Here is a 27,632-nt window from a genome sequence, read left to right as displayed (position 1 = left end):
TGACTACATGTTAAAATGATAATATTTTATATAAAGTGAGTAAAATCAAACCTATTATTAATATTATTTCTCCTATTTATTTTTTGCCTTTTCTACATGGCTACTAAAACATTGAAAATTCCATGTGTGGCTTGCATTATATTTCTACTGGACTGCACTGATGTAGACTTAAGAGGAAGTCTAGATATCGCTTAGTGGCCTCCTGGGTAGATCTGCTAAAGCAGCAGATGAAACAAGTTTGAAAGTTTGAGAACTACATCATTTCTTATGAAGGTAGAATGATTTATAAGTAGCTCTACCTTGTTTGCACCATTAGGAAAGACTTTCTGGGGATATGTGATGGGCTGTAGGATAAACTAGATAAATGTGGTCTTGCCTTTATCAATCTGACTGTCTTGCTACATGGTTCAGTCCTCTCCCTCTCTAGGAAATTTTCCTTTCACTACTGCCATTACTGGATGGGAAGGCATGGGGCAGGAAGTGCAATACATTATTATTGTTTACTATAGTTTAGGTTTTGAGTATTTTCATTGGTTCATGTATTAAAGGCTTGGTCTCCAGTGTGGTACTTTTGTGAGATGGTGGAACCTTTAAGAGGTAAGGTCCATTGGGAGGCCTTTAGATCATTGTGTTACTGATAGACTGAGGGTTCTTTTGCTTTATTTGGATGGAAATTGTGAATAGGCAAAGTGCTGTTACCTTAATGTCAACAACTTTATCCTAAGGTAACAGGACCCCCACCTTCTACTCAGTGCTGGGCTATAAGTGCCATTGGCCCAGCATCCAGCAGCTAGTGTTACAGTTCTGAGCTACTGAAGCTACTCTAGGTAGCTTCTTAGCAGCCAGAGCTAGCAATTCTTGTCAGCTTTCTGGAACTCTTCCAGCAGCCAGGGTTTACAGCTCTCCCATAGTCTTGGCTCTTTGTAGTCTTTCACCTTTTGCAGCCTTAGCTCTCTACCATTGCTAGCCTTCTCAGCACTTCCACAGTCCTCCATAGTTTCATCTCTCTGCTGGCTCTGCTCTCAGGGCTCTCTGGAACTCTTCAGCCACTTTCTAGCTGCTACTGCTGCTGCAGGCTGTGCCTGGGGCTGGTAGCTTTGGGAGTTGCCTACTCTTCTTGTTACCAGCTCAGTCCATGGGTAGCCATGATAAGACTACAAGTAGTCAATAAAACACTTAGAGGAGCCTTTAATGGGGCCAAGGTGGCAGTACAAGGGGACAGTGCGCAGGAGAGAGGTCTCCCAAACTTCCCCAAGAAGAGTGAAAGGAGGGCTGCTTATATAGCCAATCATGCATGTGCACAACCTCCATTCTGCTAACCACAGACTTTCTGCTTAGTCACACTAGTCTGCTCAGACACAGTAGGCTTGCCTGCCCCAGTTGTCATGAGCAAGAGAGGTGCTTCTCCCTGACAGCTGTAGACATCCAAAGTGGCTGTGGGAGGGTCATCTGAAATTGTCATGACTGAAGTGAAGCCTCCCAGAGCATTGCAGGGTGTCCAGAGATGCCATAACTGAAAAAAGCCTCCTGAAACAGAAACTGTGGCTTCAGCAGAAGCCATGACCATTGTAGTGGTTCCCACAACTGGAATGAAGTGTCCTTGGGGTGTCAATGGCTGAACTGGAGTCTCTGGTTGTTGGCCACAAGACTGGAGCCTTCCTGAGCATCTGTGAGGTAGTTAAAGCAACCTCAAGCTTTGATGATGACAGACTAAGGAATTCTCCAAGTGGTTGCTTGATTGACAGCTCCAGCAGCCTACACATATGTGGTGGGGGTTTCTGTTGCCACCACATCAAGGAACTTCAAGAGCTGCAGCAATATTGTTCACAGGAACTTTGAAGATAAGAAGAGTGGTTTCGACCTGGGTCCTTGCCCAACCTAGGACATTCATTGAGTTTGGCTCTCAGGCAGCTGCCACTGTGGCAAGGAGGGGGAAGAAGTTGTCTGACAGCTGTCAATCAAACTGCTCAAGTGTTTGTGTCTGACTGCTTCAGAAATTTAAAAAGGAAAAAAACATTAAGAGGTGCTTACAACAAAGATCAACCATGAAGTTAACATCTTCTTCAATGAATTTTGTCTAATGATGCTTAACCTCTAACCAAATACCTTAAGATCCTACTGATCTATCTTAATCAAGGTGTGCTCTTGAAGGCGATCCTGAGACCCTAGCCCCTTCTTTCTGTTTTCTCCCTGGCTCATGATATAAGCAGTTTTGTTCCACCACGTAATCCTGTCATAATATGCTACCTCACCACAGACTTAAAAGAAATGTGTCACTTGATCATACACTGGAACCTCCAAAATTGTGAGCCTTTCTTTGTATAAGTTAATTATCTCAAGTATTTTGTTAAAGCAATTGAAAGCTAGTTAATACAATATTTTTATTATTGTCTATCCACATCAATCATGGCTAAGAACTTTTCATTGCTTGTCTTATAAAATCTTCATTAATCTCCTACAAAGCAGAAACTATTATTATCCCTTTAAAGAGGAGGAAAATGGGGCTTAAGGAAGTAAAATAATATACCCAAGTCCACACAGCTGATCAGGGACAGAGCACAAGTTGAAAGTCAGATCTGCCTGAAGACTGTGTGCCACAGCTAACCAACTAGCCTGTATTTCCCTGCAAATAATTATAGTCACACTCTGGTTGGTTGAAATTTAGTAACTTCTAGAGCTTTCTTTTCTCCCCTAAGTAGTCAAGGGAAAAAGAAAACTGTTGGATGTAATGTGAAGAAGATAAAATTCTTGTAGACTCCTACTTCAAAACTGGAAACTTTCTGAATGACCATCTGATCTAAACCTCTCATTTAAAACACGTAAAGATGTAAAGGGCCTTGCCTGAGATCACACAGCTGGTTAGGGGAAGAACCAAAACTGAGGCTCTTGTAGCTCCTCACAGCATGTGACTATCTTCATAACCCATGCTGCTGCTGAGAACCAAAAGGAGGTCTGGAGAAGTTTAGGGGAGCGTATCATGGGGCTACCCCATTGGTTGACAGGAGGCAAAGCTTATCCTGCCTCATCTCACATGCAGGTTCTATCATGTCCCCAATACAGCCACAGCACTGAGCAGGGGCCTTGCAGAGACTTCCAGAACCTTCCCTGCTATCTTTACCATCTAAGACTTACCAGTGCTATAAATGCAGAAAAACAGGACAGGCAGGATATGACATTACTTCTGTGCATGGAGACAATAAGAGGGTTTCTTTTTTTCTTGCTTTCCATCTTTTAAGCATATGCAAATCCGATAAGGAGGAGCCTGTGTGAGTCAGTGGAGCACCAGCCGTGGTATTTGACTGGCTAGACAGGCTTAGGAAGCTGTGTTTGGGCGGGGAAGCCTGTCTGAGATACAGATGACACTCTGTGCTGATCCTGGAAATTTTCACACACAGTAACAAATTCTAATTAGCAATCTGGGCCTAAAGCTGTTCCTGGAGGCTGTTCTCCAGGCATCAAGTTGTTTTGGTGCAGGTGCCCCAAAGCCACAACTTGCCGTCCCCGCCACACATATGCACTTTCTACTTTCACCTGGGGTATTCTGTATGCCTGCCTTCATTCTGATACTTACTTTGGTCACACTGTTTTCTCAGATGCTGGCCAAAGCCCACAACCTCCTTGCAGCTTTTCTAGACCAGGTCCAGCCCACTAATTACATCTTTTTCTGGAATCTAGGATTAATATCCTCCTTTTTTAGCACTTAGCTATCTCATTCATACTTAGTTTATGCATATTTGTCTTGGTTTTTTGGGTTTTTTTTTTTCTGAGGTAGAGTCTCACTATGTAACCTAGGCTGGCTTTGAATAGCCTGTGTAGCCCAGGCGGCCTCAAACTTCTGATCCTTCTGCCTCAGCCTCCCCGATGCTAGGAGATTATAGGGGTGTACCAACATGCCAGGCCATATTTATTTTTTTATGTATATGTTCTATCTCCTCAGCTGGAATTAAACCACTTAAAGCAAATGGCAGATCTAGTTTCTTCCCTAATGTCCAAATTTCTTCCTGCTATAGAGTCATGTGACAACAGGCCCTCAGTGAACCTTACATGGCGATGATGATAATAATGATTGAAGAAGAGGAGAAAATTAATTCTATTCTTGAAAATAAATTCTATTTGTGTAGATTGGTCATGCAAACCTACAGGACAAATTGGATTACTAAAGATATCAAAGTCCAAGCCAAAGAAAAGTGAAGGAAGTGATGTCTCTGACTTTTATTTGCCACACTTTGCCATATCTGGTTTCATAGGCCATTTCATCAGTATGAAATGCAAAACTGGATTGTCTCTTTAATTTCCTTCCTTGAGGAACATACTGTGATCGTTAATTTTATGTTGACAACATGACTAGATCATGAGGTGCCCAGATATTTGGCTAAATATTATTCTAGGTGTTTTTGTGACAGTGCTTCTGGATGAGTTTAACATTTTAATTTATAGGTCAGGTAAAGCAGACTGCCCTCCCTAATACAGTTTGGCCTCATCAATCAATTGAAGATCTGAATAGGGCAAAAAAGCTGAGTAAAGGAACGCTTACTGTCTGACTGCTTGATCCAGGACATTGGTCTTTTCTTGCCTTAAGACTTGAACTGAAAAATTAGCTTTTTGGGGGTCTTAAGCCTGCTGCTTTTGAACTGGAACTTACATCATCAGCTCTCCTAGGTCTCAGGCCTACTGGGTCTGAAAGTACTTTGGCCATTCTTGGTTACCACCTTGGCAATTAGAGATTTGGGGACTTCTTACCCTCCATGATCATGTAAGCCAATGCCTTGTAATAAATCCATTGTATATGAGTATCTACGAATCTATGTACTCTATCTATGTATCTATCTGTGTATCTATCTACCTCGCCATCTATCATCTAGCTAGCTAGCCTATTGGCTCAGTTTGTCTGGAGAATGCTGAACACTGCACTTACCTCCTTATACTGTCTTAATTGAGCAGAAATCCTGACTCCATCACAAACCAGCAGTGAATATTAAATAAGCAACAATGGTGTCTCTAAACTCAACTTTTTGCTTTTTAAAAATGCAAATGTTTTGCCTTTACAAAGCTTTGTGAGGATCAAATGAAAAAAGAAGGGTGGGAGTGTTTTTAAATTAGAACGTGCAGGGGAGAGGCAGTACTGCATATGACATGGGTAACAGCCTCTTGACTTCAGATTTGTGGCCATTTGTCAGGTCCTGTATTTCTCATTTCACAGCATCTTCATTTAGCAATTACAACCAAAATCTGTTGAGCCATCACCTCAAATTAAACATCTTATTTCTAAAATTAAAGTTCTTATATCACTTTCCGCAATACTTTCTCTAGTTTAGGACTAGTTTTATCAGTAACAAACCTCTTTTTGACTAAGATTTGACAGGTAATTTTTCTAACCCGCCCCCAACCCATCTACCCAAATTCTTTGTTTGCTTGTTTGTTTTTTTGAGACAGGGTCTCACTAGGTAGCCCAGGTTGGCCTCAAATTCAAACTTGTCATCCTCCTGCCTCAGCCTCCTGGATGGTGTAATTACAGCACGCACCACCAATGCCTGGCTTGCCCAAATTCTGACCATTATAGAAATACTACCTTGGGTTACGAATGTTACCAGGAGAGTCCACTTAGAAAGCAAATAACCACAGAAGAACTATTCCGTTGATACCTTGGTGTGGATGAGTTCCCAGACGCCTCTTTGAAATCAGAGCAAATGAATGAGAAGTGAGATAGTGCTAGTGAAGACGGGCAGGGGGAAGGAGATTGGGGTCCTGCCTGGGGAGGACTACTTTGGGTGGGATATGGTCTTGAGGAGCCCTCCCTTGTCAGAAGTCAATTAAGGCAAGTGCAATGTGGTTAGATGGAGGACAGAGGGTAAGAAGGGGTAAGGAAAGAGAACTTGAAAGAAGTCAAGGAAAGGTCAGAGTCTTACAGGGAAGGGAGTGAGTGCTAGATCAACATGTTGTCAATTGAATACTTGTGTTCAGGGCTGGCTCTGTTCTTATTTCTCTAGGCCTGAGACCAGATACTCTTATCAGCTCTGTCCTCCCTTGGCCTCTCCAACCTCCCTTCAGTGACCCCTCTCTAAACCCTGCTGTTTTAAATTTCACAGTTGTTTGGATCCTGCCTTCATCACTTGTTCCCAAAGATGCAATTCTGCCGCAGGCCCTTAGGGTCACAGCAGGACTGAGCTTGGCCTCCCAGCCCTGGTTCCACCCTCCAGGGCCCTTTCTTCCCACTCTGAGAATCTGCCTCAACTGTGGCCTGATCCCAGTGTTCCCCTTCCAGAAAGCCTCCCAGGGCTTCAAAGTGATATTCAGATAAATGAAACTGCTGGCTCTTCCCTCTCTGATTCCTAAACTACTCCTTATCTAAGGTCCTTTTTAATAGGAACTGACATTCCTATAGTGAATTAGAGGGGTTTTTTAAATATTATAGCTATCTATAATCTCTCTGTCAGCCCAACACTCAACTGAAACTGCTTAGGAAAAGATCATCAATGACCCCAATATTGCAAAAGTCAAAAAATCATATTTCATTTATTTTCTCCGTATCCTCTGTGCTCCAATGGCATTATTCAACACACTTTCATTTGTATAACTCTCTCTGCCCAGGTTTCCATAGTGCTACTCTATGCTGACTTTCTACAATATTGGTTATTGCTTTGGTCTGCTCAGTATTCCTTCTCACCTTGGTAGTTCTCTCATATTCCTGATTAGAGTAGGCACGTGACCCAGGTGGACCAATCATAATACTAAATCTTTTTGCCCTCAGTGATTGGTGCTCAGTTGAGTCACATGTCCTAAATCAGGCCAATCAGCGTTTTTCTCTTAGACTTTCCTGACTGAAGCTGATTAAGAATACCATTAATCAATTAGTTTGACTACATAATACACACCCTCAAAATCTCAGTGGCTTTTAACAACCAACATTGGTTTTCTTGCCCAAGAATAGAAAGCACTGATGTGGCTTTATTAACTACAGTAGGAATTAGCTTCAGGTTTGCTGCAGAGGTTTCTTTATTCTCCCTGGATGGTGGCTGCTTGGGGCATTCACTTCTCAGGAAAGAGCACAAGAGCACAGAGCAAACAGACAGGGAATGCCTCTGAAGGCTGTGACCCAGAACTCTCACTCCGTCATTCTATCCATGTTTCCACTGGCCAAAGAAAGTCATGTGGCCAAGCCCAACTTCACTGGAAAGTTTCCTTTAGTGGGAGAGAGAAGAAATGTAGCTATCAAACACTGGGTGGGGACTGTGATGTTAGTATCTTTGTATGTGGGGCAGAAAGAACTGGAACCAACAATCCAATCTGCCCATCTGCCCACTCCCTTTACTTTCTGAACCTAGGCTATAAAAACAGACACCAGAGGCTACTGTTGCTATGATCCCACGATGTGCCCAGACCCTGCAATCAAGTTTCTACCTCCAGTTGCCTGGCTCCACCCTCTGTTCCCAGGTTTTAATGTGAGACTTAATGAATTCCCCTTTGAATTGAGATCCTGTCACTCACATGCCATGAACCCTAGCAAGTATATTCCCTTACCTCTCATTTGGTCCTGGTTGGCCTTTTTCTCTGTGCTTGGCTCTTTCTGTAGAATAAGAGTTGGCAAACTATTGCCCCTGAGACAAATCCAGCCAGCCTCTTGTGTCTATAAATAAAGTTTTATTGGAACACAGTCACATCCACTTATTTACATGATGTCTGTGGCTGCTTTCACACTGCAACAGCAGAGTTGGGTAGTAGTGACAGAGACCATATGGTCCACAAAACCTAAAATGTTTACTATCTAGCCCTTTACAGGAGAAATTCCTAAGCGCTGCCTGAAAGATGTTGGCTATATGCTCTCTCTGGCCAGTCTCAGCCACCTGCATGCCGGTGACTCTCAAATCTGTTTCCCTGGCACTGACCTCACCACTGCACTTTTGGGTATCCTGCACATCCTTTCTGGCTGAATGTTCCTCAATTCATAAGTGTCCAACTCCAACTCCCTTCCTTCTAAACTGGCTCTTCTTTCTTTCCTCACCTTCAGTAAATAGAGCTGCTTTTGTGCCCAGTTGCCCCAACTAGAACCTACCTTAGATTTGTCCTTTTCCCTTCTTCACCAGTCCCATCATAAGCTGTGCCAGTTGTCTTTCTAAGCTTTGCTTGAATCTCTCCTTCTTCAGCCTTTCTCACATATCCTCACTTGAGTCAAACCAGTTTCCTAACTTGTCTCCCCATCTGTAGTGGTTCTCTACTGAAGCCATACCTGCCCTCCAGCCTGGAATCTTCTACCACCCTGGTCAGCCTCTGCTACTCCCTTATCTAAAGTAACTCCATGTTTCCCCATGGTTGACAACCCAACATGTAAGACCCTCAATTTCCTGGCCTTGTTGACCTCTTTACCTCTATTTTAGGGTATACACTCAGCATTTGCTTCCTGAAGGTTCCTCATCCTGAAATCCAACCAAGTGTGGAGTGCAAATATTTGGAGAAAATATGTGCATATATGGAGTATTTACAGATGATTTTTTTGTCATTATTACCTAAACACTACAGTAAAACAACTATTTATATAGCACATTGTATTAGGTATTCTGAGTAATATATAAGTGACTTAAAATATATGCATGTATGTATAGATTATATGCAAATACTATCTGGAACAATCCCCTGTGGACACTGAGGGACTCCTCTATCTTGTCTCACCCAAGACTGCTATGGACTTTCTTTATGTGAATGCACACAGACGTTGCTGTCTCTTGCCTCTGTGCCTTGGCTTAAGCTCATCCTGTTCATACCCTACCTCCCTTCTTGCTTTAGCTCACTCATCTCAGGATTTACCACAGCCATTGCCCCTTCCAGGTAGCCGTCCCAGCTGCTCCAGCCTTACCAACCTGAGCTGACTGCATCTTCTTTGTCCTCTCCCACTCTGGTGCTGAACCTCATGTGTAACCTTGAGTCTACTTGTTTGTCTCTCTATTACTCAGTACAGCACAAGCTCTGGGGGGACAGGGCCCGTGCATAACCTCCTGTCCAGGGCTCCTGGCACGAGGTAAATGTTTGGTGAATTGAACTAAGTTGCAAGCTGTTCACATTATCTATTCCTTAATGTTCTCAACATCCTTGGAGATAAATACTGCTTATGAATTAGGAAACTGAATCTCAGAGAATTTGCCCAAACTCATAGAGCTGATACGGATCAGAACATGGCACTTAAATCCAGGTCTCCCAATCTAGAGCTTCTGACCACAAAACCTTGTATTTTTTCTGAATCAGTTGTTATGAAAAATAGTGACAAAAGAGCATATGTGACATACATGCATATCTATTGGAATAATAATGAGTTTCCATGTAGCCTACCACCAATACCACTACCCAAAGTTTATGTTTATCATCCTTGCTTTTCCAGTTATTTCCATGTGTACACTCCTAAGCAATGTATTACCTAATTTTGCATGCTTTTGAATAATGCTGTATATGATCTTCTATAGATTTATTTCTTTTTCTAATCGCTAGGTGGTGTTTGTGGATTTATGCATGTGGACATGCTGAGTAGCTGAGGGTCTGGCAGTTTTCTTACTGTACAGCAGTTCATTGTGTAAATGTATCAAAATTCATTTGTCCCGTTAACAGACATGAGCTGTTTCCACTTTTTGGGTTTTTTTTGCTATTACAAAAGTGTTATTCGTGCACAACTTTCCTACTGTCTATGTACAGGAGTTTCTGTGGATTTGCCAAAGAGGGAAATTCACACATAATCTTCATTCTAGCTCAGTACACTCACATTCCAATGTTGATAGCATCAGCATCGGATAACATTTATGTTCCTCCATATCCTCACTATCCTTGGTATGCAAACTTCAAAAAATTTATTTTTGTCAATCAGCAGGTGGAAAATGGCTCTCACTGGGGGGTTGAATTTGCATGTTTTTCTGGCTACTGGTGAGATACAATTATTTTATATGCTTATTAGCCATTTATATATATATATATACATATATGTATAATGCACACACACACACACACACAGAGGCAGTACAGGGGTATCAACTCAGGGCCCTGCACTTACTTACCGGGTAGGCACTCTATCACTTCAGCCACACCCCTAGTCTTTTTTTATTTCTTTTTTTTTTTTAATAGGTTTTCACATTTCATGCCCTGGCTAGCCTGTACCTCAGTCATTCTATTTACACTTCCTGCAGAGTTGTGATGGCAAATATGCCATGCCACCACTACCAGCTTTTTTTATTGGTTGAGATGGGAGTCTTGTGAATTTTTTGCTGGGCTGGCCTCAAACTGTGATCCTCTCCATCTCTGACTCCCAAGTAGAGAGTCGGTAGGTAGGATTGCAGGTGTGAACTAACATACCTAGCTCATATTTTTTTCTTATGAAAAAAATGCCTGTTTTTTGTCTTTCCTTATTTTTTCCTTTGTGTTGTCTGTTTTTTTGTTTTTGTTTTTCCTACTGACCTGTAGAAGTTATATATTCTGGATGCAAATCCTTGTCAGTCGTATGTGTGACAAAGATTCTCAGTTTGTGACTTTTCACACTTTATGGTATCTATTGATGTATAAAAGTTCTTAACTTCATTGTAATTGCATTTATCAATCTTTTCCTCAGTTTTTTTTATTTGTTTAAGGAATCCTTTCCTATTGTAAAGTTATAAGTGGTGACAGCCAGCACATACTGACCACTTTCTACATTTCAGATACTCGTTATATACTTTTTACAGATAGAGGCATGAAAGGCTCAGAGAGATTAAGCAACTAAATCAAAGTCACACAGGAAATAAGCAATGGAGTCAGGATTTGAGAACGAACAGTCTGCCTTCATTATTTGCACTTTGACAATTGCCTTTTGTACAGATTACCTCATATGTTATTCTGAAAGATTTAAGGCTTGCCTTTCTCATTAAATTGGCTTTTGTATATGATGTGAGCCACCTGAGATAATCTTTACCTTAGGACTTTACACACTCATCATTTGTGAAATGCTTCCTGTAACACAACTAGTGTTGACTGATTCTTGCTAAAGGTGAAATTCTTTCACATCATTGTTTTTAATTAGCATAAACTACAGGGTAAATGACATTTTTTAAAAGTTTCATTGATGCTACAAGTAGATGATTCTCAGTAAGGTGGGCAAAAGGTAACCCTGCTCTCCAAGTTCATGGGGAAACCAGCTTCAAATGGTGTGGCACCAGAGCAGAATTCTTTGGATTAACTGAGGAAGACAGACCTCCAGGTTGTGGCACTGGGAACAAACGGTTAATCACACACTTTCAGTATCCTGTGAAGTGACCAGGATGTCCCTGGAAGAAGCCCTGCAAGAGGCAGAGGCCATTAGAAGCACAGAACAGTCTCTGCAGAAACACCTACACTACTGGGACCAAACTAGTTCACCGGCATTCCTGCCACCTCCTTGTGAACTGTGTAGGAAGGAACTCTGTTCATGAATTCTTCATCCTAACCCAGTAGGACAGCAGCACTAATCCCAGTGGTATCTTGGAATCTGTTCAACATGACATAGGCTACACGTCACATCTTTTCTGCACCAAGTACTGTCTTCCTCCAAAATTAGAAGTTTTAAACAGATATAGAGAAATGGAAAAAAATGATGTTTTAAGTTAAAAAATAAAGTGAGAATGAGTTGAGCATAACAGAGTATGGGAATTGGATCATAAAGGGTCTCATATGCCAGGTTTAAAATGTGTGAACTTTATAGGGTCAATAGGGAGGATTGGGGCATTTTAAACAGGAAAGTAACACGATGTGTTTAGTATTTTGCTTGTTAGAGACTGCATAACCACTCACAATCTGGCTGATAGAAAATACTGAAGAGTGATAGAGTGATTGTGCTGCCAGGTTTTGCTGGTTCCCCTCTGCCACCCCCACCCTATTCTTGTTCCTTCTGGCTGACTGAGTTCCCCTCCCACTCTCAAGTCTGGAAAGGCCCCAGAATCACTTTCCCAGTCTCCCTTGCAGGTAAACTGCATGTGACCCAGTCCCAGCCAATGGGATCTGAGGGAGATGGCAGCTTGGGGGATTCTGGAAAGTTCTCCTTTCCAACAGAACTAGGCCAACATCTCAGACATGGCAGAACAGAAAAATGGACATGATGGCATAGAACCACATAGAGAGGCATTCCCGTCTCTATGAGACGGCAGATGCTTATTGCTTACTTTACTTTTAGTTGGGTATTCTGTTATTTGCACTCTAAAGAACATTAAGAGAAAGAAGCATTTAGTAGTCAATAATACAAAATAATGTGATGTTTCAGATAATATAGCAAACGGATACTTTTTCCTTCAGCTATTTATTTGAAATAAATCAGCCTCTTAATTTTTTAAATATTCACTGAACATTTTGGTTGCTCAAGCAAGAAACTACACAATTTCTGAGATGACTTCTTTCTTCTGTACCTAAAATGACTTCTTGCTTCCTCCTCTCATTTGCACATTTCCGCCCCAAGAAACAGTCATAGCCTTCTCCCTTGTACCCTGCTAGGCAGAAACTCTCTTTTCTTAAAGGCCTCTTGTTCATGAACTCATAGAAGTTCAAAGCACATTATTTATGAAGAATCTCAGCCTTGTGCAGACAAAAGAATTGCAAGTCCCAGTGCTTCAGGCAACCACATAGAATTCCCAAAGTGAGAGATACCTCTCAGATCATTTAGAGAGGCACAGAATTTGAAAACAGGTCAAACCAGAATATCTGGTTAGAGGTCTTAAGGTCACTCCTAACATTTCTCTCCCGACCTAAAATTTTATATACAATCCCTGGCAACTTTTCAGCGATTCCTTCTGTCCTATCTGAAGGAAACCCATCCAGTCACCAAATACCCATTGGGGTCCTTCAGCTACCACCGGGTATTTCTTCCTTCATTCCAGGGATAGCTACTAAGAACCACTCCAGTGTGGGCACTGGAGGTGTAACTGTTGGGATCTTCATTCTCATAGTGCTCACCATATTTTGGGGAACTCATGACTTTTCCATATGCAAATAATTTTAAATCTATAAATGAGATCCTCATGCTTGTGGTGGGGAATTGGAGTTGCCTCGTAAGGACCGGGTTAGCCTAGTGGCTCCTGTCCCGCATTCGGTCGGACATGATGGATGGGGAAAGGCCCTGGAGATGATGAACCCGATTCTCGCTCCGACAGGTGCGGGCGCGGGGCCGCGGAGGCGGGAGGCCGCGCAGGGCGGGCAGGGCCGGGGCAGGGCGCCGCACCTGCGCCGCACGGGGGCGGGAGCCAGGTGGCCCCGGGCGCCCGGCTCGCCCCGCACCCAGCAGGAAGTGGCGGCGGCGCGGCGGCTGGCGGAGCGGCCGGGCGGGGAGGCGGCCGCAGCTCGAGCCGAGCGCCGGAGAGCGAGGCCCCATGGCGGGCCCCGGGGACGACGCCTCGGCCGCCCTGGACGAGCTGTCCCGGAACTTCACGTACTGGGAGCCGGGCGCGGGCAACGGCTCGCTGTCGGGCGCATGGTACAGCAGGAACCAGGTAAGGGCCGCGCCCCGCGCAGGCCGGGGTCAAGGCCGGGCCGCAGCGCCCCCCGCCCCCCGCAGGCCCCGCCGAGGCTCCTGCGGCTCGCAGCCCGCACCCGGCTGCGGTGGGCAGCGCTGGCCGTGACGTGGTCACACGCTGACGTAACCCCCCACCCCGCACACACACACACACACACACACACACACACACCCCTTGTTTGACCCAGCAGGGGACCCCCGCCTCTCCAGGGCATCCGCTCTGTGACCCTGACCTCGCGGGCTCCATCCTCGCCTCCGGGCCCCTAGCCGTCCCGCCTCCCCAGCCCTCTTCTCCCAGAAGGGTTTGGGGCGGGGTGGGGTGGGGGGTCAGTGAGGAAGAATCTCTCTCCACTCATTTTCACCTCAGGATCCAATCACAGTTAAAAAAAAAAAGTGACACCCATCGCAGAAGCAGGGAATTCAATAAGGACATCTGAATGCCAGCTCTGTGCAGATGCTCTGTGTGTGTCCCCAAAGTCTCAGCATAGCCCTTCCATTTCCGTGCAGGGAACACTGATATTCTCAGGTTGCAGTTGCGCGGCTCTCGTTCTTCATCCTTGGCCCATTGGGAAAACATTGTCAGCCTAAACAATACTGGTTTACACTGGAAATATACATTTAAGAGGATCAAAGGGGATTGGAGCTGTCCATTTATTTTTGGCTGGCTCTAACATATTAAAAAAAAAAAAAAGAAAAGAAAAGAAAAAAAGCTCTGGCCAGCCCTGGCTGTAGCAGCATTTATGATCATTCAAGTCGAGGGCCAGTGAGCTCCACGCAGGATTTGGGCTTCCTCCTATTTTAATAACTTTTAACTTTGTTCTTGTTCTTTAACAAAACCATGGATCTTCTCATTTTACAAGAATATAATCATAAAATATTTGTTGCTATTGGTCTAAGTGGGGAATTTTAACCAATAATCAAAGGACTAGATTCCTCTTATGCCTAAAAAGTGTCTTGAATGTTAGTTTCTGAACTCAGATGACGATTTATTTGATTGAAGAATAAATAAGCATGTCCACCTTATTAGTTTTCAGCAGAGGAAAGTTTATCACTCTGTTTTAGCACAAATGATAATAAGATGGGAGGAGGGAGGTACTTGGACACCTATCCCATTTCTCCTTCCTTCTACCCGTAGGAATTACAAAGACTCGCTTTTCATGGGACCTTCTTTCAGCACATCTGCTCTACTTTGCTTATACTCCAAGCAGTCCCAATAAAAGTTTTAAGAAGGAATCATGCTTTCTTGGTAAAGATACTGGGGAGTTAGTGGATGTGACCTAACAAGGTATCATCCATAGCAGAGGAAAACGTTGTTTTCACATTGGAAACCTCTGTAGTCATTAGTTTTCCTTAACATTTCCTGGAATTATTGTTTGTCTTGGCTCTCCCAAACACAGATTACCATGTGACATCAATGTGAGTCAAGTAATGTTTGCGAGACTTAACTTGCCTTTGACAGTGCGTATTTGTGCACATTAGAAAGGGCATATCCAGAGGCTTCTAAACTCTTGCTGGTTTCAGATAAGGCTATGTCAGCTTTTCCCATTATTGTGGAAAGTTAGGCCATCTTATAAAAGTGTGATATTTTATCTTTTCACTTATTGCTGACCGGATAATTTCTTTTGTTTTAGGCAAAAGTGAAAAAATTGATGTTTAAAATACACTCAACAAACATTATATTCAGTGCACCTAGCATTGGCCAGGTCCTTAAAAATAAAAAATGGAATTTCACTTCCCCTTTTTGACATTAACTGAATAGAGATGGCTGAACATGGAGGTGGCTCCAGAAAAACAAAGTTTGAGATATAAGTTGATGACTCCTAGCTTGGGTTTAGTGATACTTGTTGGTTTCCAGCAGTTTTATCACATCTGAAATATTTGCAGAGTCTGTTTGCTAATAGCCCAGCTCTCTGTGCCCTTCAGAGTGACTGCCATTTTATCTGATCAATTAACCTTACTCCATGAAGAAAGACAGACTCCTCTGAAATGATTTCATGGGACAGGTGAATACTTAAATGGCCACTTTGAAGCCATGTTGTCTAAGGCACAAAAGTGAGTACTCTGGGAGAAGGAAGGGTCAAAGTCAGTAGAAAGCAGTAGCTCAGTGGGGAAGACATCTTGGAGAGCCCTACCGTACTTGGTAAGGAGCCATGCTGTAGAAGTTTAGATGTGACCAACTGAGTTTTGCAAGAGTGTTTTCTTTGTGTTGGATCCACAAGTTTTCAGTACAAAAGGATAATGTTCCTAAGATGTTTTGGGGGGGGCCCACTGCTGTGTACAAAGCCCTGTGTGGATATTCATCCCTTTCAGGGATGTTATTGGGTGCCTGGAAAGATATAAGTGATTCCAAAACATGAGTTTGTGGTTAGTGTCATGTGAGTGGTATAAGGCCCTGTGGAAATTCAGAGCAAGGTGGCTTTCAGCCAAAGCTGTTGGGGATATGTTTATGGAGAGTGGTGTTTGAGTTGGACACTTACAGGTGGGTAAGACTTCATGACAGGAATGCCCAGGTGGTCATTCAGGAAAGGGAAAACCTGGGGACCTTGGAACAGCCCTCATAACCTGGGCAGGTGTCTTTCTGAACATTTCCATCAGTAGAGTACAGTTATATGGTGGTTGTGAAAGGTGGAGACTGACTGTGAGGTGGACATAAGGTTTGAGGCCTTGGCTGTAGTCCTGGATTGCCTTAAAGGGATTCCTAAGGAAGTCTGGACTTTATCTTATAGACAATCAGGAGCCATTGTTTTTTGGAGCAGGGAGGGCAAGAATCAAAACAAATTAAATAAAAGAAATTTAAATGAGGATTAGCAGGAAATACTGCAAAGGAAGGTTTTTGTTGCTGGTTCTTTAAATGTAAGCATATTACTAAATAACTAAATTCACAAGGATATCATTAGAAAGGTTTACTCTGCATAGGGTGAGGTGAAAATTCAGAATTTTTATGTCCTTTATTTGAACTTCTGATTCTCAGTGGCTTGACTTTTTAAAGGCAACATATTTAAAGGAAAATGATCTGACTTGGCAAGGGAAGAGGCAAAATGAAGAGAATGACATTTGTTATGCATTTACCGTGTGACGCTTTATAGCTATTATCTCATTTGAGTCCCCCAACAACTATAAGATACATATTATCCTCACTGTTCACACAAGGAAACGTGTTGAATAACTTACCCCAAGATCTTATAGTAAGTAGATTTAACAGCAGAACTATTTTTATTCCATGCCTGAAGGCTTTTGCTACAGACAGAGGCTTGAAAAGAATGTGGTTGTCAGAGTACATGTGAGAGAAGAAATGAATCTGGCTTGTCTTGCTGTGTTTAAGAAAAACCACAGCGAGTTTTATATTGCCCTTTTATTGATTTTGCTTTGCTATCATCCATCTCTTCTCTGCCAGTAGCTACAGAGGACTGTCTCCTAAAGAAAAAAAAATACTAAAATTTTCAAATTATCAAAGAGGGTAGAAGTTGCTGGTTATTTCTATCTCTTGACTAAGAACCCTTGACCTTCCCCTATTTTTTGTTTTGTTTTGTTTATACTTAAGGATTTTTTTTTTTTTTGCCTTCTTTATACATGCACTGTGGCTTTTTTTCCTTTTACCAGATATTTTTGAAGATAAATGTATAAGGCATCAAGAAAGAAGGAAGAAACATGTTATCTGAAAGTAACTGAGTCAACACTTTTTTTGTTGTTTTTTAAGGAGTGGTGGGAAAAAAGGAAAAACTTTTTGTTACAGGAACCAAGTTCCAATGCTCTCATGAATTTGGAAGACCTGGTGTTTGCATTTAAATCTACCTGATACCCTTCTTATGGCTTGATTCACACCTACTAGTTATAATATTTGCATTTCTTCCTTTAGCCAAATCTAGGCTATTGGAAACATTGTAGGTTATAAGTATACATACCCTGCTGGCTTCAAAAATCATTTTTTACAAGAGAAAAAAAATGGAAAAACTGGATGGAAAAAGAAACTATAGACTTAAAAATCATAGCAGAAGCTAGGTGCAGTGGCTTACACCTGTAATCCCAGCTATTGTGAGACTGTATGTAGGAGGATCACCATCCAAGGCTGACTCCTGAGCAAAAATGCAAGACCCTTTCTAAAAAATAACTAAAGCAAAAAAGGGCTGAGGGGTGTGGCTCAAGTGGTAGAGTACCTGCCTAGTAAGTGCAAAACCTTAAGTTTAAATCCCAGTACCAAAAAAAAAAAAGGCAGCATTCAACTATAGAATTTAGGGTGCATGCTTGGGTTGAGTCATAAACCTGTAAGGAAAAGCAAGGAAGTGATTGCCACAAAGTCAAGCCAGTGGTTCCTTGGCAGAAGGGAGGGCGCTGTAATGGGGCCTGGCAGATGGAGGCTTTTTTTTTTTTTTTTTTTACCCCAATGAGATTTTTATTTTTATTTATTTATTTTTTTAATTTTTATTTTTTTATTATTCATATGTGCATACAGTGCTTGGGTCATTTCTCTCCCCTGCCCCCAGATGGAGGCTACTTCATCTAAACAGTGGTTACCAGGGTGCTTGCCTTATAATATTTTATTGTAGTAATTTATTCATCTAGACAATTCTCTTTGCAATTATCTATATCTATTATATTCTACAATTATAAAAAGTTAAATAATAATATTAGCATTGACGTGACTATCAAAATTGCATGTCTTACCTAATGGTGCATTTTTGTTTTCTTATTTTTAAATTGTTGCTGATTGTTCAAATGGGCCTTTGAGAGCTCCCTATGGAAAGAATGACCTTCCTAAAGTTATTCTTTTTGCTTTTGTATAGAGCAGTTTTTAAAGTTCAGCCTCTGTACTAGATGTGTTGGCAAGTTTTGTAATTTCTCCATTTCTTGGCGTTCTCTATTGAAATGGAAATAATACAAAACATATATCCATATCTACACTCCTTATAGGATTGTTGTAGGAATAAAATAAGATAGTGCATGTCAAATAGTAAAGTGCCAAACACACAGAAAGTACCTAATAGGCACAAGCTATTATAAGTAGTATTATAGGGAAGTCATACGATTTATGTCTAGCAATTGGTAATTTGGGGGAGCATCACGAATAGAAATAAGAAAGATCATGTTGGTTACTTGTTATAACTTTACTTTCTTTAACATTTAATTACTGCTTCTCTGGGTCTAGAGCCTTCCTCATGCTTGAAGTTTTCCTTCCCTTCACTCTTCAAGAGTAATCACATTCCAGAGCACTTCCTAATTGGAATAATTCCTAATTGCAGCCCTTGGTATCTTAAAGTGTCTTCTGTCACTTTCCATACTTCTAGGTTGGGGGATGTGGTGAGGCGCCAGTGAAGGTTGGCAGAGGTGTTTGGTGGCAGGATTGTGATATTTCATGGATCCTTTAGTTGACCAGAAGACCTGCATCTTTAGCCTGAGAAGGCTCATTTACAGTTAACAGAAGACCTGCATCTTTAGCCTGAGAAGGCTCATTTACGGTTAACAGAAGACCTGCATCTTTAGCCTGAGAAGGCTCATTTACAGTTAACAGAAGACATTGTGTTTTTTATTTTAGCATGAGTTTTTGTTGGTTTTTCTTTTGCCCCTGAAGAACCAATATTTGTCTATTCAGTTGATACTTCTTACTAACTGCTGTACCCCCACCCCATGTTCCACCTGACTTTTGTTTTCCAAAAAGTCAAAGCTTCTCACTCTGCAATCAGGGTGTCCTAATTGCCTGGGGACTTGAAAATATCATTCTACTTCTCTCCACATTTCTCTCAGGATGTACACACCTTTTTATCTCACCTTGTCACTTGCCTGGCCCATGGTCACTCCCAGCATGGTCTCCTGTCATCGTTCCATATAACAAGAAATACTGACTAATGATCCCTACTGCAAACACAGGCAAATATATGTTTACTTATGCACTCCACACCTCACTAAGGGTTGTGTTGGTTGTGATTCCTTCAAAAACCCATTCTGAGCTTAGCAGGTCATACCAGATCTGTATAAAATGAATGTCTTGCTGCCTGCTTGTGATCTTAGTACTGGTTTCCTAATTCTCTAGACCTTACCTTCTTTATAATTCTCAAATTATTTCCTTCTTTCAAGAACTTGGACCACTGACTTGACTTCTTTATTTTGCAATAGGAGTCTGTCTTCTGGCTTTTGAACTAGCCTTCCTTACTGAGAATGTTCTTGCAAGCTTTCTCACGAGCTCTTGTTCTCCTGACCTAACTGGGTGTGAGTGGAGATGCAGAAAGGACAAAGGATAGAAGACAGACATGCATAAGTTGGGCCAGGTGTGCTGGGCGCTCAGATGGAGACACACAACAGACTCCTTGCTTCTTTTCTCTAATAACTCCTCTTTTACTTCTCTTCTTTTCTCTATTCTTTAAAACCTTACTTCTAAAGTCTTCTTTTCTGTTCTTTAAAGTCCCTTGCCTTAGACTCGCTCTGTCCCATGTTCTGTTTTAGCTTTTCTTTAGCATAATCTCCCTTTGCCCTCAGACTTGCACTGTCCCATGTTTCCTCTAATTTCTAGCATAACTCAGCAGCAGCAGCAGCAGCTTCATAAGCAGCCTGCAGGCAACCAATCAAAATCCCATCAAAAAACCTTCCATCAATCCCCCATCAAAAAACCTGGTGTCCTCCTTCAGTGAGTCTTTTATATCCAGTGGTAAACAAGGAGGTGGAGCAACAGTTCTCAGGGAGGGGCATGACATTGTAACAAGAGAAACCTGCTTTCCTACTTCTGTGAACGTAAACAATTTAGGAAAAGCAGCTGTGCTGCATTTTGCTTCTCACTCTCTTCCGTGGCTGGGACTGTGCCAAACTCAGCCTGTAGATCACTGAGCACAACTGTGCTTATGTCAAATTTTCATAGGCTTCTCATAATCTGCTCCCCACAGAATGTTAGATTGCAAGTTATACAAAGCTTAACTTTAACTGGCTTAAATAATAAAAGAAATTAATCCATTTGGTTGCGGTAAAAAGCTAGAAGAACTCTGTGTTCAAGCAAGCCTTGATTCAATGAATCTAACAATATTAGTGGATATCTATTTTCAACTTTTGTTCCTTGGGTGTTGGTCCCACCTATAGCAGGTGCCCCCTCTAGCCTACATACTTCTTTACTTCTGGAAGGGAAGAGCTTGATTTTCTCAACTACTAATGAGAAAACAGGGGCTCTAGTCTGACTAGATGAGGCTGAGTCCATGTTCTGTAGAGTAACTGGATTTGGTGCCCCTGAAGCATAAGAGTGCCTTTGAGAAGATCTGGATACTCTCATGAAATAAGGGTCCTATAACCAAGAAGAGGAAGCACCATGTGGCACAAAGTACAGTTCCCACCAGGTGGGCTCAAGTTTTCCTCCTGTGAATTACTGTCTTCATGGGTAGCCTGCAGGGTAACGCCGATTCAGCTCTTCCAGGAATCATACACAAAAATAGCAACCATTTAACCTGCCTTGTTTCATGGGTGGAACCTAAACAGTAATCTCCTTAAAATTGCAGGTTTTAGGATTAATTTCTGAAATATTTTTATTAGCATCATTGCTAAGCAGTGACTTACCCCTTCCCTGCCAAAGAAATTATAGTAAGGTTTCTGATCTTTCCTATTGATGGGAAATTGAAAGGGAAAAGGCTGGGTCAAGTAATCAACAATGAGGGTCCGAAAAGCAGCCAACAGTCCATCTGTAAAAATCATGAGCAGGGGCAGAGAGCCCATCTCAATAGAATAGTGTTGAGCAGTGACACCAAAGGAGTCACAAAACACGGACTGTGTCCTCAAAGTGTAGCTGTATTTTTGTGATGTGTATGTATGTTTGTGGGAGTATGTGAGTGATATACAAAGACATGCAGAGGGAAAGGATGCTTTAGAATTACTTGAAAAACTTTCTTTACAAAAGCTAAAAATAGAATTACCATATGATCTGGCAAACCTCCTTCTGAATATTTACTCAAAAGGTTTGAAATCAGTATGTTGAAGAGCTATCTGCATTTCCGTGTTCATGCAGCACTTCATAATGGCCAAGTCACAGAATTAACTTCACTTTCCACTGACAGATGACTGAATAAAGAAAGTGTGGTATATTTACATAATGGAATACTATTAAGCCTTAAAAGGGAAGGAAATTCTGTCACTTTCAAGAACATGGAATTGGAAAAGAGTACACTAAGTGAAAAAGGAGGCACAGAAAGACAAATAGCACATGTTCTCACTTATATGTGGAATCTAAAACAGTTGAACTCATAGAAGCAGAGAGTGGAATGGCGGTTAGTTACACAGCTGAGGGGGAAGATTATGGTGAAAGAATACAAAGTCAAAGGAGGAAGAAGGTGGGGTTGTGTTGAGATCTATGTCATGCATTTCAAAATTGCTAAGAATAAATTTCAGTTGTTCTCACCATAAAAAAATGATAAGCATTTGAAGTGATAGTTATACTAATTATCCTGATTTAATTATGCCACGTTGTATTCATAAATCATAATATCACTTTGTACTCCATAAACACATATAATTATAAATTGTCAATTTACAATAATTTTTAAATTTAAAAAACTTCAAAAAGAACATTTGAAGGAGTAGTTTCAGGTTAAGTCATTTTTGCTTATAGTATTTGATGGACTATTTATACTAACCTTCAGAACTAGCAGTACTGTTACACGATTGTGAATAAGTGAGCCACAGCAGCAGAAGAAATACTGTATACACCTTTGGCTATGACTGTCTAGTCACACTGGTGGAGACATGGGCAGGTCTTTGTAAAATGTGAGCAGACCTCATGTTACATAGGCAGCTGCCACAGCCATAAAGTAGAAGTTAGTTATGATTTATAGGTAGACCCTTTTAAGAGTCTTTTGACCCAAATAACAATGACCATTTCATATATATGTGACCAGGAGGTTTGCTGGGCCCTCGGTTCCAGACCAGTGGGATGAGAGAATATTGCCAGGAATTAGGAAATTTGGGAGATAGGGGAAATTATCTTGGCTGAAAGAACTGGCCCTTCAGAGGAAGGGAAGAGCCCAACTCACCAGACCCAAGCAAACTTGAACTTGATTCCTGGTGGGTGGTGAAGGCCTCAGAAGTCTCAGGCAGTGATCAGTCAGTGAGTGACAGCATCATGACCCCTACCAAAACCATGGCCGAAACTCACCTAGTGATTGGTGTCTGATGTGGACAATAGGCAAACTGCCATTGGACTTCACTACAGACTTCATTCCCCAAAGGGTGTGTACTCTGGAAACCCAAACAGGTGTGGAGGAAAGCCTTGCAAGTGAGTAAGCTCACAGCATTCAGCTTTAGGTACAGCCTCATCCCAAAGCCTGGGTTTGGCCTGCAAAAGGAAGCCTATTAGTTGCTTCTCTGGAAACAAAGAATTAATCAGGGTTTTGTAGGGAAGGGGGTGAATATGCTGGAAATACTATGTATGAAAATGGGAAAAATGGGACCTGTTGAAACTTTTAAAAGTGGGGGGGGAGGAGAGATAAAAGAGAATGTTGGAGGGGGGTGTATTTAATTAAGATACATTATAAGCACTTTTGTAAATGTTGTAATGTGCCCCAGTACAACTATATGATTTTAAAAAAACATATTCCCAGCTTAAAAAAACCAAAGAATTATAGGTTTTAAAAAGTATGATTATAAATATATTCTTACAGAATAAGAAGGTTATAGGACCTATGTTGATCTGGATATAAACAATATCATTCTTTGTGTTCAGTATGTCCTTGTTTCAAAGATCCCTTTTCCTAAGTTATGCAGGATTGTTTGTAATAGAAGCAAGTTTAAGACTTCCTTAACTTAAATCTTCCCTTTTCTTGACTATTGTTGTTCTCCTTTTAACAAAGTGTTAAAAGCCCCCAAGCATGTGTTATTAAATGTTCTCCATTTCCAATATTTTTATCCTATTGATACATTTCTCAGAAGCAAAAAACATGGTGACTTCTTAGTAAAACTAATGCTTATTCTTAGTGGAGTTCGGTTTTTAAAAGTGAGGAATGTACAATTATGTAAGTAAATATGTTCCTAGTAGAAGACAGAATGTAATAATTCTCAATTGTATGGGAAGGCAATATGTTGGGTTTTTCTGCCTGGGTTTTAAGGTTGATTAGAAACTGGCGTGGTGCAGCTTGTAGAATAGCCAGGATCTGCAGTGTTACATAACCCTGACCTTTCCTGTGGGCTTTTAATCACCAGATTTGGATACAATGTCATGACACTTTCTCAGGAGAGGAATACAATAACCTTATAGCATGTAATAGCCAAGAGAACAAATTAAAAATCTATTCCTGGCTAAAATTTTTCTTTCTTTTTTTTCAATCTGGATTAGTGTTGCAGACAACTCAATTATCTAAAAGAATGAAGGAGATTAGCAGTAAAAATATTACAAATCCAGTAATCTATAATGCATTGTCGTATTTCGGGTTATTGCCCATGTTTACTGTTGTGAACAGTACTTCTTAATGACGTTGTTGTAATTAATTATCCTCATCTCTCTTATTTCCTGTCTTAACTCCTGAAGCAGTCTCCTAGTTGGTCTTTCTGTTCCCTGGACCCCCTCCCTGCCATCTGTCCTCCACACTTGCTGTAACTTGGATCTCTGAATGCCCACAAAGGCCTGTGTGTTAAAAGTCTGTGGCCCTACTGATAGGTGGTGGGGCCTTTCCGAGGTGGGGCCTAGTGGAAGGAACTTAAGTTATTTAGGAGTGTGTCCTTGACAAGGATCCAAGAACCCTGGTCCCTCTTCTTTCTCTTTCTTTGCTTCCCAGCCTCCATGAAATGAGCAGGCCTCTTCCTCCACATGGTCCTGCTATGACCTACGGTGCTGCCACAGCCCAGAGCAAAGAAGCCAACTGACCATGGACTGAAAAACATGAGGCCAAAATTAGCCTTTGCTCCTTTTAAATTTTGTTAGATACTTGGCACAGTGATAGAAAACTGACCAACACAACACAGCAGGAAAGATGACTCTTGTAAAAGGCAAATCTGGGCCTATTGTCTAGTGTAGAGTCCATGCCTTAACCCACTTGCAGAGCCATGGCACACAAAGGTCCTGGGTGCATTTGCTCTCTGCCCTCTATTCCTGCAGGTTCCATGGATCATGCCTCTTTCACAGAGTTGATGGGCTGTGGTCTGCTTGTTATTGCTTGCTTTCTGTGCTTTCTCTGAGCTTCCTGAGGGTACTTGGCATCCTTAATTCCTCACATAGGACCTAATACTTAGCAGTTGTTGAATAACTCTTGAATAGATGCACGACTAGATGAATCACATCTGATGTGAGCTTCCTTGAGCTGTCTATCTCCCATACTACCATATTCTTTGATCATTTCATTTCATTTCCTTTTCCTCCACGCTGTATGTTTTTCTCAAGCAGTGTCTGCATGTGGTTTTAAGTTGCACAATGGTTTTATTTTTATTCCTCGACAGCTTTTCTTGGTTCTGCCAGCTTCCTTCTTATTTCTTTTCTTGTTATCATCTTCCCTTTTAACTCTGTCTTTAAGTGAATCCATATTCTCTTTTATTTCATTGAGTCTGAAAAGCAGGTTTTCTGTTTCTTATTTTGAAATTTCTCACACCTATATAAAGGTAGTACAATAAACACTGTATATCCTTCACCTAGAGATTCATTAATTGTTAAAATAGGAAATGTCTGTTAGTTTTCCCTATATATAGGTACAGATACAGCCATAGACTATAATTTGAAAGTCAGAGGCACACAATGTAAGTCTTTTCCCCTAGTACTTGTGGATATATTTCTAAGACTTTGGGTTTCTCTTTTCCCTATCTAATCATTTTGGAGCTGGGCTATGTGTCTACCTGTTCATTAGTTCAAATCCAAAACAACCCCAGCTCATTCCTAAGGATTTACTTTGGGTTAGAATGAGCATTCAGCTCATTTCCCAGACATTTATCCTCACTGTACAGATTGTTAAGGTCATTCGTGTGGTGATTCATTGACCTAAATCACTCAACTTGCCATATTGCTTACACTAGACATTAGATGTGTGATTTCCATGTCAGGCATGTTTTCACTGTCTAGAACAGGAGATGGCATTATTCCATTCCTGAGTTGAAAGTAAACATTACTATGTTCAAAATCCGCTCTGAATCTGTGATTCCTTTGAGCCAAGTACTAGTGTATTGGTGCTCTGATTCTTATGTTTTGAAGGCAGAGCCAGGAATATGGGTGAGTTCAAAGCCAGAACTGGGACAGACTATTACCAATTTCACACATTTCTGTGTTATATCTTGTTTCCATCTGGCCAAACTGCCCCACTCATGGATTACAGGTCAATAACACAATAAGGCAGGACAGTGTGAAATATCTAAAGAAAGTTCTGGCCCCCAAAAAATGTAGGATAGAAGATTGTTATTTCAAATAAAATGAAAACATCTTAGTACTTGTCAGTACTGATATTTTGAACCTCATGCTAGATAAATTCTTTGCTGTGGGACTTAGTGTATCACTTCCATTCACAAGTATATATTAAGTGAATTAAGGGGATGCAATCAGCCTTTAATAATTAGAGAAAATCTCAGAAAAACAATAAAATGCACTAGTTTTACTTATTTTTATCAGGAAGCTCTTTCTGATTCCTGATTTGTCCCTATATATTTCTAATTCTTTTAGTATAATGTAAATTTGCAGGAAATTAAAAATTAGCAAGAAAGTCAGTATACAGCCTCAATTTCATATTCATGGGCCCTCTTAATTGTTGAAATCTGAAATCTGGAACAAACTTTTGCTCTTACAGAAACTGAGAGTTTAGGACTAGGCATGGTGGTACCTACCTATAATCCCATTACTTGTGAGACAGAAATCAGAAGGATTGAAGGTCAAGGTTAGCCTGGACAAAATATTAGTGAGATAACATCTCAACCAATAAGCTTTATTCACAATTGCCCTAAACTCAGAAGCAACTAGGGTGTCCTTCAGTAGGTAAATGCATAAATAAACTCTGGTATATACAGACAATAGAAATTTATCCAGTGCTAAAAAAAAAAATTCTACCAAGGCATAAAAGATGCAGAGGAACCTTAAATGCTTATTACTAAGAGAAAGAAGTCAATCTGAAAAGGCTACATGCTGTCTGATTCCATCTATATGATATTCTGATATTCTGGAGTAGGGGAAACAGGATATAGTAAAAGTCAGTGGTTGTCAGGGGTTGGGGGAGTAAAAAGGCAGAGCATGGGATTTTAGGGCAGTGAAACCACCCTAGATGATTCTGTAGTAGTGAATACAAGTCATTATACGTTTGCCAAAACCCACAGAATATAAGGAACCAGGAGAAATCCTAATATCAACTGTGACTTTGGGTGATGGTGCTGTGTCAGTGTGGGTTCATGAAATGTAAAATGTAATAAGCGTACCTTTGATGGGGAGGGATGTTGGTAATGGGGGAGGCTGTGCATGTGTGTTGAGGGGAGGAGAAGTATGTGGGAAATCTCCATGTGTTCTACTCAGTTTTTCTGTGAGTCTAAAATTGCTCTAAAAAAACAAATTTTATTTAAAAAATTAACAGTTACTAATTTGAAGATATAAAAACCAGGCAGACTGGCCCAAAAGACCAAAAATCGTATGTTCTCCCTCATCTGCGGGCATTAGATCAAGGGCAAACACAAGGGGATTGGACTTTGAGCACATGATAAAAGTGAGAGCACACAAGGGAGGGGTGAGAATAGGTAAGACACCTAAAAAATTAGCTAGCATTTGTTGTTGCCCTTAACGCAGAGAAACTAAAGCAGATACCTTAAAAGCAACTGAGGCCAATAGGAAAAGGGGACCAGAAACTAGAGAAAAGGTTAGTTCAAGAAGAATTAACTTAGAAGGTAACACCCACGCACAGGAAATCAATGTGAGTCAATGCCCTGTATAGCTACCCTCATCTCAACTAGCAAAAACCCTTGTTCCTTCCTATTATTGCTTATACTCTCTCTTCAACAAAATTAGAGATAAGGGCAGAATAGTTTCTGCCGGGTAGCGAGGGGTAAGCAGGGGTAAGGGAGGGGGTGTGGGGGGGTAAGGGAGGGTGTGAGGGGGAAGGGGGGAGAAATGACCAAACATTGTATGCACATATGAATAAAATAAAAATTAAAAATAAATAAATAAAAACCAGGCAGAACTAGTCAATATGCTAACATAATAGTCAACAACATGTAAAGTAGGAGAGAGGAGATGGTAGTTAAA

At 41.2% G+C, this 27,632-nt stretch overlaps 1 protein-coding gene across 3 annotated transcripts in view; it reads left to right on the top strand.

Annotated features, from left to right (window-relative positions):
* Positions 1-13,269: 13,269 nt before the first annotated feature.
* Nipal2 (NIPA like domain containing 2) overlaps positions 13,270-27,632 on the top strand; it is a 79,320-nt gene continuing 64,957 nt past the window's right edge. For all 3 annotated transcript variants that reach the window (XM_074068898.1, XM_074068897.1, XM_074068896.1), the window contains exon 1: positions 13,270-13,457. In XM_074068898.1, coding sequence (XP_073924999.1) covers positions 13,338-13,457 — 120 coding nt within the window. In that variant the 5' untranslated portion in view covers positions 13,270-13,337. The remainder of the gene's footprint in view (positions 13,458-27,632) is intronic.

Source organism: Castor canadensis, chromosome 3 (genome assembly GCF_047511655.1).
Source record: "Castor canadensis chromosome 3, mCasCan1.hap1v2, whole genome shotgun sequence".
NCBI classification, from domain to species: Eukaryota; Metazoa; Chordata; class Mammalia; order Rodentia; family Castoridae; genus Castor; species Castor canadensis.
Note: the sequence above shows the minus strand (reverse complement) of the source record. Positions and strands in the feature narration are given on the sequence as shown.